The 16,724-nt window shown below is 43.0% G+C and overlaps 2 protein-coding genes across 2 annotated transcripts; both read right to left on the bottom strand.

Annotated features, from left to right (window-relative positions):
- Positions 1 to 311: 311 nt before the first annotated feature.
- LOC147929526 (uncharacterized) lies at positions 312 to 740 on the bottom strand. Its single transcript, XM_087480648.1, has one exon. The coding sequence runs from the start codon at positions 738 to 740 to the stop codon at positions 312 to 314; it is 429 nt and encodes a 142-aa protein (XP_087336774.1).
- Positions 741 to 5,995: 5,255 nt separating this feature from the next.
- On the bottom strand, positions 5,996 to 9,627 carry LOC104738256 (uncharacterized). Its single transcript, XM_087480647.1, has 4 exons — positions 8,181 to 9,627; positions 7,873 to 8,087; positions 6,458 to 7,756; positions 5,996 to 6,355 (listed from the first exon to the last, which is right to left on the bottom strand). The coding sequence occupies exons 1-4, from the start codon at positions 9,625 to 9,627 to the stop codon at positions 5,996 to 5,998; spliced, it is 3,321 nt and encodes a 1,106-aa protein (XP_087336773.1).
- Positions 9,628 to 16,724: the final 7,097 nt, after the last annotated feature.

Raw genomic sequence — 16,724 nt, 5'->3', positions numbered from 1 at the left:
CGGTTTTCAGTAAAAATTTACAATGTGAAACTTCAGTTTAAATAAATTTCACAAAGTAAGACTTCGGTTTTGAGAAAGTGAGACATTGGTAGCAGGAAGTTTAAAGAAACTTTGTTTTTATTTGATGTAAGTAGCTGGTCGTAGTTCTCGGGATCAAGCCAGTCGTAGTTCGATACAAAGTTAAGATCAAACTAATTATAAAAGCGTTTCAGGTGTAAAGAGTTCCACGACCTCAATACGGGTTTCCCATCCGAATCATCCAGTCGATAGACGCCATTTTGGACTTCGCGTGTGATCTTGTATGGACTTTCTCAGTTGATTCCTAGTTTTTCAGCATTTTCCTCCTCGGTATTCTCATAGACCTTCTGAAGCACTAGATCGGCGATTGCCAAGAGCCTCCCTCGGACTTTGGAATTATAGTAACGGGCTACCGCGTTTTGGTAGTTTTGCATTAGAACCGTGGCCCGTCCCCATCGTTCGTTTATGACGTCGAGAGTGTCTTGTAGGAATTCTTCATTTTCCGCTGTCCAAGATGGATTTAATGTGGTGCGGACTACGGGTACCTCTATGTCAGCTTGGAGAATGGCATCGACCCCATAGACCAAGGAAAAAGGCGTCTCATTGGTGACCCGGCGAGGTGTGGTTTGGATTGCCCAGAGTACGCCTTGCAATTTATCCCGCCACCGTCCTTTGCGAGACTCCAGCCGTTTCTTTAAATTAGCTAGAATGACCTTATTCATTGCTTCAGCTTTCCCATTCCCTTGCGGATAGCGAGGAGTTGACTTGCTAAGCCGTATTTTCCACTTTGCACAAAAGCTTTTGAATTTCGAGGAGATGAACTGTGGACCATTACCTGTGGACTCATCACAGCTGCATAAACCGCTGCTTCTACCCACTTGGAGAAGTAATCAGTAAGTGCTAGCACGTACTAAACTCCTGCCGGTCCCCGATGTAAGGGACCAATAATATCCATGGACCACCTCATAAATGGGTAAAGTGAGGACACGGAACACAGAAGCTTGGTAGGGTGATGAATTATCGGAGCGTGTTTCTGAAATTTCTCGTAAGTTCGGGAATATTCCTCGTAGTCGGCAAGCATAATAAGCCAGAATTATCCCTGTCTTTTGATCTTCAAGGCCAAAGTATGGCCTCCGGAGTGGTTACCTTGGGTCCGTCCTGAACAGCTCCCATCAATGCTGCAGACTCTTTTTCAGCGATGCATGTTAAATAAGGGCCAGCTGTGCTTCGACGCATGAGTCCCTTACCATAGATGCAATAACGCGCACTTATGATCTTAAGCTTCCTTGCAGCCCACTTATCGGTCGGGAGGTCACCTTTTTCCAGATAAGCCCATATCGGACTTCGCCAGTCTCCTGCCCCCTGATTATCATTTGTATTGTCTAAGGGTTGATGTAGGACGATAGGCAGCTCACGGCTCGGTGTGTGAGACTGCTCTGGTGTGCTGACTGCAGCATCAGTCTTTGTCTCCTCAAGAGGCGGGTGAGTAGCTTCTTATATTGTAGCAGGAGTTTCTGGATTTTCTACGGACGAGGGAGCGCGAGCTACCTGCCTGACTGACTGGGACTATGGAGTACCGTGCGTAGTGGTTGTGTTGCTAGAATGATGATTGAATGAGACTGGAAGTATGGTCTCAACTTCCTTGCTTAAACCACTACGGCCAAGGCCAATATTTCCATCTATGGATACCTAGATTCGGCTCCTGTGAAATATTTATTAACATAGAAAATGGGCATTTGCTCCTCCCTTTCCTCACGAACTAGGACTCCACTTACTGCAATTTCCGAGACGGTAACATACTGAAAAAGTGCCACATTAAATTCTGGCTTTGCCAGAACTGGCGGTTCAGATCGATAAGTCTTTAGCTGGGAGAACGCCTCTTCGCACTTCTCGTCCCAATCGAACTGCCTCCCCCCTTTCTTCAGTATTTGGTAGAAAGGGAGACATTTTTCCGTGGACCGCGAGATAAAACGATAGAGCGCTGTTATGCGTCCATTAAGGCGTTGAACCTCTCTCAAGGTCCTGGGGGAACTCATGGATTAAAATACATTGATTTGCCTAGGGTTCGCCTCTATGCCCCGATGTACCCTAGGAATTCTCCTAACGGAATTGCGAATGTGCATTTCGTGGGATTGAGCTTCATTCTGAACTGATGTAAGTCGTCGAGGTGCGAACTGGCTTCCACTGACTTTGCTAACATGTCGTCGATATAAACCTCCATGGTTTTCCCGAGCTGTTTTTCGAACATACTATTCACCAGACGTTAGTAAGTTGCTCCAGCGTTCTTCAGTTCGAACATCCTATTCAATGGTCTATGATGAACGTTGTCTTCTCCTACTCGTCTGGGTGGATGAGGATCTGATAGTAACTGGAGAACGCGTCAAGGCAGGACATTAGCTCGTGGCCCGAGGTCGACTTGACAAATCTATCCATGTGCGGGAGAGGAAAACAGTCCTTTGGGCATGCTTTATTCAGGTCGGTGAAGTCAACACAGACTCACAACTTTTTGTACTTATTCTTCACAGCTATAGTGTTTGCGAGCTATTCCGGATATTTCACTTCACGGATCTGTGCAGCCTTGAGCAGCCTGTTTACTTCCAAGTTGACGACTTCGGCTCGCTCGGGACCTTGCTTCCTTCGCTTCTGTTTTACTGGTCAGAAAGTTGGATCCACATTTAAATCATGCGAGATGATGTCGAGACTGATTCCGGCCATTGCTTCGACTGACCACGCGGAAGTAGTTATATGCTCTTGGAGGAAGGAGATTAAAATGGCCCGCAGTTCGCTCCCCAATCCTGCTCCTATCTTGCTTCCTTGATCCAAATACTTCGCATTAATTAATATGGCTTCGGTGAGGTTGCTTGTAAGCGGCTTTCGGACTGGATTCTTGGCGACCTCGAGCTCTGGCTGCTCTTGGACCAATAGCTTATGACTCACGAGATAACAGCTCCTTGCAGTCTTCTGGCTTCTCGGGATCTCTTGAACTCCTTGAGTGGTTGGGAATTTGACGCATTGATGGTACGTCGACGAGACTGCCCTCATTTGAAATAGCCATGGTGTCCCCATTATCGCATTGTAGGGCGCAGGTCGGTCAAACACCGTGAAATCCACCATTAAACCTACACCTTGAGTGGAGACAGGGAGAGTAATTGTCCCTAAGGACATCGACGTCTAACTTGTAAACGAAACTAGAGGTGAAGGAGGACCTGCGATGTGTTCCTTCCCGATTCCCATTCTAGTGAGGGTTTCCAAGAAAATCAAGTCCACCGAGCTCCCAGTATCTATTAGGATTCGGCATACCTCAAGATTCGCGACGTCGACTGATATGACCAAAGCGTCGTCGTTTGGGGAGTTTAAATCCTCCCTCTCCTTTTCCGAGAAGGTGACTTCGGGTAGGTCATTCGCAGTAAGTTTTATCCGCTTAGGTCCCGAGGTAGTTCGTTTATGGTGGTGATCCTTGATCGCCGTTATCGAGTTGCGAAATAGACGTGACCCGCCCATAATGACGTCTATACTTTTCTTGGGACCTGCATCGTTATCAAGGTCAATATATGCCTACTTTGGCTTCTATGATGGTGGGGCGTCCTCGTCTGCCTCGGACACAAATTTCTCAGCGAGAAGATGCATCAGTTTCTTGCAATCCCGAGTTGAGTGTTCGTTGGTCTTCTGAAGTTCACAAGATGCGTTTTCATCTCGTATCTACTTGTTACTTGGCAGGATTCCGCTCTGGGAGCATGGTGAAAAGGGTGGCTTAGCCGGCGATCCTCTCTGAGAACCCTTTTGAGGAGATTTCTCTATTGCGAAGGTTCCGAACCTGTGGTTTTTTTAACCAGTATTGGTGCCTCGAACCTAGGTTTCGACGTGGCTTTATGCTTTTGGGCTGCTGCCGCATTTTCTTCTTCCGCGACTATCCAGTTCGAAGCGCGCTGCAAGCCATCCTGAATGGTGGCGAACTGGTTGAAGGTTAACTCTTCGCGAACACAGGATTCGTGCCAGAGGCCGTTCTTTAGAGCGGCCAGGGCAGTTGAATTCGAGAGTCCCGGGATCTGGACTTGGATTTCCTTGCACTTGGTGAATGGTTATATAAGAGCGAAGTGATTCCCCAACTGCTGGCTTAGGTTCCAAAGTTTGGCATTCGTTACCGCCGTTTCAATCAAGCTAGAGTATTACTTGAAAAAAGAGGTTGACAGTTCCGTGAAGTTAGTAATAGAACCGGCTTCTAAGGACACGAAGCAAAGCAGAGCGGGTCCGCAAAACGTTTTTGCGAACAGCTTACATTATCCGGCGTCGGCTTCGTGAGGTTGGAGGTCCACACGGCTGGCTGTAAGCAGGAAACCTTTGAGGTGGGTCATCAGATCCCATTTCCCTTCGTAGCTAGAGAAAGTTATCTTTCATGTGTCCTTAACACGGACTCGAGATATATCTAGTGCCGAAGTGGTTGCACTGTGCACCATGGATCGCATGTCTCGGATCTCTTCTTGTATGCGATAGAACTCGGGGTTCTAGACGAAACCCGAAGTTAGGTTTTCCTGAGGAAGACTCCCTTCCATGGGTGGAGGGACCCGAACTGGGACTTCTGAGGAATCGGCAACTTCAACTTGCACTGGAGTACAGTTGTCTGCGACACGTGATGGTGCCACTTGAGAAGTAGTTTGAGGTGGGAAACTGTCTCCGGGAGCGTCCTGTTGCGGGGTGAGTGGTTGGTTGGTGCCTGCGAAATCCAGAGCGCGTCGTCGTGGATTTTGCTCAGAGGAAAGGAGGTCAACGCGGTTGGTATACGCGCGGTCGGTATATGAAGCCGACAGATCGGTGACCGAATTGGCAATTGTCTCTAACCGAGCAGAAACTTGTCCTTCCAGACCGTCAAAGCGATCGGACAAGTTAGTGGAAGCCGCTTGTTGGCGATCTGATTTCTCCGCTAAATCTTGCAATAATTTTTGAATTATTTCCAAAGGTACCTGGTTGGAGGATTCATGAGCCATAACGGCGTTGTACGGCGCAGATCTGAAAGAAAAAGGTCGGAACTACTAAGAGTATAGGTGATAATCACCCTCCTTCTAGCACGAAATGTGAGAACAGAAACTGAATTCTCCTTACGAAGTGTTTTCTGAACTGAGGAACTTATCACCGTTTTAATTCCGAACATAATCTAAAGGCAAAGTGTTGTGAAAATGAAAATGACTATTATTACTCTCTTGAAAGTTTTTCGATCCCCTTTTTTACAATCTTCCCCCTCTCTACTTTACTGCCTAATTACAATTAATACCATATCAATTTATCCCTTGAATCTCGCACTCTATAATAAATGAAATCTTAGACCAATCTCCTGACATCCGAAGTGACTTGTCCGCCGTTAAACTCTACTTCACTTCTCTGGTCGAGCTTAATGGGCCAGACTCTTCCGCGACTTCAGCCCGTATTGCTTGTTGGTTATGGGCCGAGGCCCATGACCTGAGGTAACTGATTGTGGTACCAACAACTCTTCCCAGGATCGATGAGTTGGTTGATCAGCTGAGAGGTGTTACTTGGTTCTCCAAGATAGATCTGGCGTCGGGTTATCATCAGATTCTGATAGATGAGGCATATGTGAGGAAGACTGCATTAAGGATGAGGTATGGGCATTATGAGTTTGTGGTGATGCCGTTTGGGTTGACTAATGCACCAGCATCGTTTCTGAGATTAACAGATCATGTTTGGTTGCACCATTCCACATTAATATGAGCATGATATTTAAGAGACAAAACACGATCACAAGGAAACATATATCTATTGTCACAGTGGAAACCATTTTTTCTTCTTCTATACACTGGGTAACCTTCCTTATCAATGTTTGTCGTGTTTACATGTGGTTTTGGGAAAAACTTTGTATAGCTACTGTAACGCCCCCGAACCGCCGTATGGCCAGGCGGACCGCGGACGGCACCAGGACGCCACTATGGAAACGTTCACCAACGATACGGCCGGGTGCAAGAACGAATTAGGACCCTTTGGCCAGTCCATTCCGGTCAGGTACAGTTATTCTTCCATTAAGGAGTAAGGTGTCATCATTCGCTAAATGGTAACCACTTGCATTCGGCCAGTCTAAACTCTTCAATTCCTCAATGATCTTCTTCAGGTTCTTGTCTTTGGGTTGCTCTTCACGAATTTGATGTAGTAGGCTCACTTGAGTTACGGCTTGTAAACCCAACGGGTCACTAGATTCTCCTTCTAAGGCTAGAAGCCTTACCTTCTTCAATTCGTCGGCTAGAGACTCCACGTCTCTTTCGACATCAATTTGTGCTTTCCTTCGACTTAGCGCATCTGCCACTACATTTGCTTTGCCTGGGTGGTACTGGATCTTCAAATCTTAATCGACAACAAATTCCATCCATCTTCTCTGGCGCAAATTAAGATCTGGTTGCGTGAACAAGTATTTAAGACTTTGATGATCCGTAAATACCTGGACAACTTCTCCATACAAATACGATCTCCATATCCTTAACGCAAACACCACGGCTGCCATTTCTAAGTCATGGGTGGGGTAGTTCTCCTCATGCTTCCTTAACAGTTTGGAGGCATAGGCAATCACTCTATCTCCTTGCATCAAAACACATCCAACACCAACTCTTGACGCATCTGTGAACACAGAGTATGGCTGATTCGGCTCGGGTAGAGCTAACACTGGTGTTGTTGTCAATGCTCCCTTTAGCTTTCTAAAAGCTTCTTCCACCTCTTCGCTCCATATAAAAGGTACTCCTTTACCAGTGATTCGTGTCAAAGGTTTTGCAATAGATGAAAACCCCTTTACGAACTTCCGGTAATAGCCTGCCAGGCCTAAGAAACTTCTAACTTCTGACACTGAGGTTGGCTTCGGCCAATCCTGAATTGCGGCAATCTTTTCTGGGTCGGCGGACACGCCTTGCTCTGAAACTCGGTGTCCTAAGAATCCAATTTCCCTTTGCCAGAACTTGCACTTGCTGAACTTGGCAAACAGTTTCATCTCCCTTAGTCTCTCCAACACTTTCTTCAAATGCTCCGCGTGCTCCTCTGCACTCCGTGAATATATAAGGATGTCATCGATGAATATTATCACAAATCGATCCAAATAGTCATGGAAGACTTCATTCATTAACCGCATGAATGCTGTCGGTGCATTGGTAAGTCCAAACGGCATTACCACGAACTCATACTGGCCATATCTTGTTTGAAAAGCAGTCTTCATCACATCCTGTTCTGCAATCGAGATCTGATGGTAACCGGAGGCTAAATCAATTTTCGAAAACCAACTTGCTCCTCTGAGTTGATCTAACAGCTCATCAATCTGCGGGAACGGATACTTGTCCTTGATAGTTATGTTATTGATTCCTCGGTAATCAATACACAAACGCATGCTTCCGTCCTTCTTCTTGACAAATAGCACTGGGGCTTCCCATGGCGATGAACTTGGTCGAATAAAACCCTTCTCCAACAAATCCTCTAACTGAGTTTTAAGTTCTGCCAACTCGGCTGGTGCCATGCGATAAGGTGCTTTAGCAATCGGGGTAGCTCCGGGCTCAAGATTTATGGTAAAAGGATGATTCCTTGGTGGAGGCAATCCTTCTAACGGTCTGAACACGTCCTCGTAGTTCCTGACTACGGCGATGTCCTCAACTTCCATGCCTTCTTTGTCATCTCCTCCCACAGCGGTAAAAGTGACTAGATAAACATTATCTTCTTCGAATGATCTTCCAATCCTTACTGCCGATGCGAAGTATGCCGTCTTACTCGGGCTAATTCCATTGAAAACTAGAGGTCTATATGGGCTTGGTGCTCCGACAACCAATCCATTCCCAAAATAGCATCAAATCTTTCCAACGGCATCACTAACGGACTTACCGGAAGGTTGATCTCTTGCAAGACTATCGACACTTCCCTGAACCATCTTCTTGTCTTCAGCGGTGGTTGATTACCAGCAGTGTAGACATTAATGTTCACCTCTTCTTCCTCACACAAGTCTTCGAACTTGTCAGCCACTTCAGGAGTCACAAAACTATTGGACGCTCCCGAATCGAACAGTACATGTGTGGGGTTACCACCAACAAGTAATGTTCCTAAATGCAAGGCAAATATAAAAAAAAATGCAATGCAAAAACTAATCACACAAACACACAAACAATCACAAGAGAGTTATAACCCAATCAAACCTGTTATAGGGCCTTTCGCGGGCTTTGGAGGTTTGGGTGGCTCTATTCCTAAAGCAAAAACATTTGCTGGGGTTTCTTGCTTCTTTGATGGGGGTTCCTTCACTTGCTGCACTGGCTGGGCACGGTTCACAGTTTGGGCGTTCAGTTTGATCGGCTTCGATGGACATGAGGTCGCATAGTGTCCCATCTCGCCACAGTAGAAACATGTGACGGATGACAGACCGGTATTCTTTGTTTCCACAACGTTTGGACAAGCTCGAGCAAAATGCCCCAGTTGACCACACACATAGCATCCCCGAGGGTCCATGTTGTTCGCAGTACGTCCTCCTTGGTTAACAGTCATATTGACTTTACCACGGCCTGCGCCCCAATTTCGTCCTGCTACTTGATTCACCTTCCGAAAGTTTACAATCCTATTCTGCTGCACTGGTTCCTTCTTTTTCTCTTGGGCCATAATCTCTTTTTCCGTCTCGATGGCCTCCTCAACACTCACTGCTCTCTCCTCCACTTCTGCAATGCTCCAGTATGTCACAGTGTGCAACCTTCCCTTTATATCTGGCCTGAGTCCGTTAAAGAATCTCCGGGCCATAACTAACTCATCGTCATTACCTTGGTACAAATATCTCCGAAGTCTTGTAAAAACTCTCCCATAGGCTCGAACACTTAATTCACCTTGTTCTAGTCGCAAGAATTGATTCTCTAGTCGGTCACGCGTCTCTGGTGGAAAGTACTTTTGGTCAAACTCCCTCTTGAATATATCCCATGATATAGTCTGATATCGATAGCGAGAAACCACGCTATCCCACCATGCAAGAGCATCTTCTTCTAGGAATTTGACTGCGATTGGTCTTCTAAATTCCTCTGGACATCTTGACATTTCAAAGTTAGTCTCCAATTCTCTTATCCATGTGTCTGCTAGGACCGTGTTCGGATCTCCTTTGAACTTGGGAAGTCCTAGATTCCTCATCATCGTCACTAATTTTAAAAAGTGATCTGATGAAGTTTCTGCTGATTGATTTCCTTGGTTTTGCTGCTGCTGCTGAATCATGTGGTTCAAAATATCTTGAATCATCTTAAGTGTTTGTTGGGTCTCTAGTACATTCGGCTCTCTCGGGCCTTCTCCACGAACTTGGTCTCCTCTTGGCATGTTCTGGTTCAAATTGGCAGTAAACTGACCATTCGATGAAAATCCTGGTGCTGGCTGGTACATATTCTCCGGCGGATTGTACCGAGTTGAACGTAATGGTGTATATCTCGGCGTCGCGACAGGTACATCCCATTCAGGCATAAACATGTTTGGTTCGAATATGCCTGGAAACGATTCCTCCTCTTGGGCATCCCCAAAATGCGGACCCCATTCCTCCGGACCAAACTGTTGACTTGAACCCCTCCCTGTGTCTGGTGAAAAGTGCATCGATCTAGACCTTTTGGATCCTTGACCAGACATCTGCATCCACGATCAACAAAGGGTTTACTTAATCCCATCTAACCCTAAGTGATGAACGAACCGGATTATCCTAAGTGTCTACTGCGACCATTTTGACTCGATAAAATCTGAAAACGCAAGTAATATATAGCATCATAACCATGCTCTGATACCACCGTTGTAACGCCCCGAACCGCCGTATGGTCGGGTGGACCACGGACGGCACCGGGACGCCACTATGGAAACGTTCACCAACGATCCGGCCGGGTGCAAGAACGAATCAGGACCCTTTGGCCAGTCCACCGGTGAGGTTCCCGACCACACGATACATCCTTAAGGCTTTGCAACCCTACAGACACGCCGTGCGTTGAGCCGACTCAGACAAAGTCTATATCAATACCACTCGCCCGATTAAAAGAAATCTGAATACTTTATTAGGTGAAAAGAGTTTATTACAAAACCGATACCAAAAGATCTTAGAGTTCTTGGATAAGGCCTAGTGCCAAAGTTTGATTCAAAGTAAAACATACTTGTATTTTACAATAGACACAAAATAAAACTACTCCGGGTTCCTATCGTTCACCACGCCCTCTAGTTCCCTCTAGGGTTTCCTGCAACACAAATTATTATCATAAGTAATCTAGTATTACTTAGTGAGCTAATGGTTCCTGCAAAGAGATTAGCCCCAATCCCAAACCCCAATAACATACAACATGCAAGCAAGCAATCAACAAACACTCAACAACAATCAGAGAATGGCATGCGGAAGATAATGAGCTACGCAAATTCATCTAACAAGCAAATACCACAACATGCAACAATATGCAACAACATGCATGCAACAACATGCAACAACACAAACTTGAATAAAAACAAGAAGTTTTAAACAAGTTTAATTTATGGGCCCGGTATGCTTCCTTTCCTTAACACCCCTTTAAACTACCGCATTACAACCACAAAGGCATGTAACCGGACTTCACTCAGAGCCACACCATCGTGTAGACAGCTTCGGCCAGGGTAGCGAGTCCAGTAACCTCGGAGCTCTTCGTAACCAACCATACAAACACACGAACATGGGTTGCATGTCGCGGCTGCATGTGGTACGGAATAGGAAGGACAGCCATACCCCAATCTTACTACGCTAGCCGGAATTTCTCGCGGACTACAACGCATTAAGACTTCACCAAAGTTGATACTTGAGTTTTTATGGTTTTTAAGCTCATAATTTTACAAGTATCTTAACTTAGTTACCACCCTTGTTACTAGAACATTTCGAACTAGCAACCGGTGTAACCTCACAGCGCATGCATTTAAACAAGAAAATCACAAAAAAAATTCAAGTAAAAATGCAACTAAATGCGCATGCAAACCGTGCACTAGATGGATGTCTTTAATCCCCATCTAGCCCGGCGAAATATGTTCCTAAACTCACAGTAAACCGTCGAGGATCGGTCTCCCTTGATGAGCTTTACTCGCGGCACACTCGGATGTCTTCCTTGTTGAAAACGATTTCCTTGTCGTTTCACCTCGCGGTCGATAGTCGATAGTCTTGGCTTGCTTCTTCTCTTCTTTCTTTCTTTCCCTCGCGGCAATACTCTTCTTCCTTCTCTCTCGCGGACTTGCCTTCTCTTTTCTCTCTTCTCTCTCGCTCAACTTCTCTCTCAATTTTCTCTCCTTACCCCTTTGTAACTTTGTGCGAAAATGAGATAAGTGAGGCTCCATTTATAGAGAGCTTGGACGGTGGAGGCAACCAATGCATGCGATTCTTTTCTCTTTCTCTTAGTGCATGTGATTTCACAAGTGTGAGAGTTTAGCATCAACACTTGGCTACTAAGCTCCACTTCCTCCACTTGATTTCTTTAATCTCCCACTAATTCTCCATTATCTCCTCTTGATTTAAATAATCTTAGTGGAAAATCTCACTTTGAATTTTTTAATCTTCCATGAATAAAATATTCAACTCCAGTAGTGGGCTCCTTCCCACCTTTGGTTCACGTCCGCGTACGTTCTTGATCGTTCGGCTTCATCCATTACGTTCGTTCGTGCACGTACATCCGGTACGGTACATGGTACATGGTACCATCGACCATCTCTCGATTCGTCCAGAATTTTTTGGACATTACTTCCGTAATTCTTCTACTCTCCTTCCTTGCCTTCCATTCGTGTCCCTTGCACGTCCTTGGACCAGGGATTTTTATTTTGAATTTTACCCCTTGGTGAGGGTCATTAGCCCTACCTTCCTCCATGGAAGGAGATAAAAGATTAACAGTACCACACGGACCAAGAATCTTAAATTATGATATTATATTGTAGAGTTCCGGATCTATATCCTTCTCTGGTATTTCAGCACAAATAATCATATCAATTATATCAGCTGTTGGGAACTTATAGTAAGGATTCATCCATACGATAATATGACCATGCAAAAGACTCCTCTTTTGAAACTCTACTATATACATAGCTGCATAATAATTTAAATATTTAGTATATGATATATAATTGTATTATAAGAATAATAGTCACTCTTTAGGAATTATTATTATTTCTGAAAAAGAAAAGAAGATATAGAATTTAAAACTTGAAACTGTTTTCCCAAATATATGTCTTCTGGTGATGTCATCCATTAGATTCTCAAGTTTGATCTTGAATACTTTGCAAATGGTGTTTGGCCTACCTTTAGCCTTTAGCTTCCTCTCATTTACAAATCTTGTGATTTATGGGCATTTAGGATAACATGTGAATGTAATAAACAGGTCTGGAAAACCAAACTTCTTACATGTAGTCATTGCATCAAGGTAGCTCTACCGCATATACCTTGGACCACCAGTAAAAGAAGAGGGTAGTACGAAAGAGTCTCCTTGATTGCTTTGATCATCATCAACGGCTTTTGCTGCTTTCCTCAAATCTTCTTTGTATGTCCTTCGGAGTTTCTTTTGCTTTTTTTCAAAAACCCAAGCCTAATTGTTTCGATCATGGTATCAGCATCAACAACAAAACTGTTGTAGTAAATGCTTTGATCTTAGTAGCATATACTTCTCATTTTTCCTTTCTTGAAGCATAAACGCAAATCACTGTCTCATGCTTATATCCTTTTGCGCCTTTTTTTTAATCCTTTTTCTTTGTCTGTTTCTTTGATTTTTTGTTACTGGTTAACTTTGTCTTTTTAATATCAAGCCTGTAGCCATCTTCTCCTCTTGGAAACAACAAAGGATACTGTAGAGCTATATATGCTACATGACATTCATGGATCCTTAGTAATTTTCCGCTACTTTTTTTAAGAACAATATCTCGCTTATCCATATCTTCATTGATATCTCCTGGAATCAATGCAACAACTTCAGAGTCTGGTGACACCCCGGTTTCAGAGACTTGCGGAGAGTTTTAAAAGAATTGACTTGGCCACCTACGTCACCAAAGTGCACTTATATTTTCGGTCAAGGGTCCTGAAACTAGTATCTTTCTTGTGTGTGTGTGATGGAATGTGAATGAATGATATGATGATGAACAATGGTGAAAGCAAGGTGTTTCAATTCCCCTTATGCAGTTGTAGTATAAGAGGTGTCAATCCAATCTGAGTGTTTGCAATCAATCAGGATGTGCATATATGTCTAAGTCAAGCCAAATATTAAGGATGTTTGTCACTAACAATCCTATGATGAAATGTAAAATGCAGAATGTAAAAGCTACTAGAACTAGGTGCTAAATGTAAATGAAACAGAATGATTATAACAGTTATGAAGCTAGAACAGAAATAGAAACTATGGTAATGAACTAATACAAGGCAATTAATAAACAGGACACTAAGTAAATGCAACAGAAATGCAACTTGAATGAGACAAGAGATAAGACAGGACAACTACAAAGCATAAACGAAACTTCTGGGGATGAACTCGAGCAAACACTCGATCGAGTGTAGATCGGGTGCAGGGTCGAGCTGGACAAATCCGGAAAACAGAGCAATGAAAGAAAACAGAGCAATGCAAGAAAAACAGAGCAATACAAAAGCAAATCAAACAACGATCAAACAACAGGATTTAAAATAGGAAATCAATAAACAAGGAAGGTCTTGAGGAGGGATTCATGGGCTGGACTATGATTGAGGTCATCTAACTTGGTCAACAAATCTCAAACAACTTGTAGCTAATCTCTAGACATATATTTCTAAGACATGTTTAATCCACTCTCATGGCAAGAAACAATCAAACTCATGCATCTCTAGACTTGTTCTCACAAAGTAAAGAATCTACACAAGTAGGCATTAAGCAATATGTCAAATACCAAACAAGACTTCTAATCTCTTAGCAAGCCTAATGGTAAACTCTAGATCTAGCCTTATCTATGCTCCTTAGACATTGGTGTGATGCTAAGATGCTTGAAATCAGATCCTACCCTCTCAGTTATAGGACCAGCATTAAGAACATCTAGCCTAGAAGAGATCTACAACAATCAAGCTTGAACAAATCAAACAAACCTCAAACACAACCCAGCCTAACCCATCCTCAAGATCCTAAGCAACTACTCACAAGAACACATGATGAACATCAAAGTCATAAACCCAGAAAATGATGAAACTTGCATGATTAGATAGATAAAGCAAAGATCTACAATATTGAAGAAGGAATCAAACAAGAATTCTTAATATCTTGAAAGTTATGGAACCGACAAAATCCAAGAATTCTTTGTTTTTCTCCTTCAAGGAGGTACAAGATCTAAAATATAAAAGTGCAAAAGGAATAATTCCCCAAAAGGGTAAAAACTAGGTTTTTGACTCTCTAAAAAGCTGGACTCATGGTGGCTGCAGGGTACAAGACCTTTAAATAGAAAAAGTAGAGGAAGCCCTAAAAATGCTAAAAGACAAAATAGCCAGGCGGCTCGGCCAACTCGACCCGGTGCTCGGTCGAGTGACCGGTCGAGTTGGGTTTTCTTGTGCTCCTTCCACTCGGTCGAGTCACTCTCAGCACACGGTCGAGTGTCTGGTCGAGTGGGCAGTCGAGTGGGACTCCGGACCTTGGTTCTCCAGCCTTAACTCCTTTGCTTTCTCCTCATGATTGCTTCACTTCTCCTCAGCATTGCTTCCATGCTCCTTAGGATCCAAAATCACCTGTTTATGCATGAAAAGATGCAAATGCAATGCAACTACACTCTAATGCAAGAACAATCTTAAAACTATGCAATAATGGTCAAAAAGGATAGCAAAGGATGCAAAAGATGTGAATATATTAAGGGAAAACAGGGTAAAATATGTGAACATCAACACCCCCAAACTTAGTCTTTGCTTGCCCTCAAGCAAATAAACAAGACATAAGAAGGTAGGTGAGGGTTGAAAGTGGGATCTCAGCTCCTAAAGCTTGCAAATAAACCAGCTAGAATCAATGTCCAAGTTACTAGTACTATGATGCAAGTTGAATGAGCTGTACTTAAAGATTTTAGACAAGCATATCACAACCTTTACTGATTTGAGCCTTAGATATCCACATGCATTCAAATCAACAATCTCCTTTAACATTCATTAATCAAGAACATGAATCAATTCTATGCAATGTTTAAACTCATTTGGCTTGGAGATAAAGGTTTAGAGACAATGATGGTCTCTTTTTAGAGTGGGGCTTAAAAATATCAAGGTTCTCTCATAAAAATGGATTGAGCTTTAGAAGAATGCTAAAGGTAAGAACACTTAGACACATACAAGAACAAAACCTTGTCTACCCAAAAGTAACCCAAGTGTTTGATCCTATCATTCTAAGCCCAAATGATCCTAGTTCTACCCTTTATCTTCTTCTCTTCTCAAATACCCTTTTCTCTTTTGTTTTCAAGCCTTAGGAGAGGTTTCTTATTTGATTTTTCTAGTGGAATGGGAGATTCTTACTTATTTGCTATGGTTCTCTTTTCTTCTTATTCTTAAGACATAAAAGCATTTTGCTATACTCTTCTTTTTCTTTCTTTCTTTTCTTTGACTGAAACCAGCTTTAAATAATGTCATACTTCCCATTCTTTCACTAGACTTTGATTTTACTTAAACACATTCCCCTCCTAAAGACTCTAACCTTTTCTTTCTCTTTTCCTCTTTTCTTTTCTTTCTTTTTCAAACAACCAAATCCCAACCTAACAATGAAATCACCTAGTCCTATCTAGTTTGGAAAATGCAAACTAGAACTACACAAGGCATTATTCTTGTCAGTTCAAACCTAACACTTTCTACCAAGCTCAATCCCAAAATAGGCCTTACACACTCAAGAATAAACATGGCTTGAAAGAAGGGTTGGTTAAGGGTATTGGAAACTGATTTTAATGATTCAATCAGATACTTGGATCAACAAGAGTGGTAAAAAGGAGAAAGATGATCCAAATATGTATATGGTATCCATGAGTCTAAAGCAATGCACAAACTGATAATTACAAGTCAATATTAGGTTCATATAAATAGGAAATGGCATCAAATCACAACATGCTTCAATTTAGACCAAATGCAATGCAGGAATTCAAGGCTTGGTTCAATCTTATGCTTCTAACTACTCAACTAGCATCAAAGTACTATTAACTTGGACATTGATCCTAGTTTACTGAATTAAACAAGCTAACAAGGCAAAACTCATCATAGATCCCTAATGCAAAGAATTAAAAGTCCTACATGAAACATGCTAAACAAGATGCTATTATGCAATGCAAACTACATGAACACTCTTTTTATAAAGATTTTTGCAAATTTTTTTCAAATTTTTAGGGGTTTTCTATGCCTTAGATGCTATGCAAATACTAACATGATGATGCTAAAAATTTGAAATAAGAAAACAAAACACAATGTCAAATGCTATCTCAAACCCTCCCCCAAACTTAAATCACACAGTCCTCTGTGTGAAAGAAATTTGTAAGAGGATTTAAGATAAGAAAACAAAACACAATGTCAAATTCTATGATATTTACAAGTGAAGGTGATAGTGGTACCTCAAGGATTGGAGAAGAAGCTGTCCACATCCTCATTCATGCTGTCAAATGTGTATTTGGGGTCTGGTTGGTGACTTCGAGAAGGTGATTGGGGCAGCTCGACGATGCCAACCGACTGGGAGTCGGTCGAGTACGTGCTCGAGTGGGAGGGTCGAGCTGGACTGCGAATCTCCTTT

The sequence above is a fragment of the Camelina sativa genome, chromosome 13, assembly GCF_030686135.1.
Source record: "Camelina sativa cultivar CO46 ecotype springtype chromosome 13, ASM3068613v1".
Taxonomy (NCBI): Eukaryota; Viridiplantae; Streptophyta; class Magnoliopsida; order Brassicales; family Brassicaceae; genus Camelina; species Camelina sativa.
This window is presented reverse-complemented; position numbering and strand designations above follow the sequence as displayed.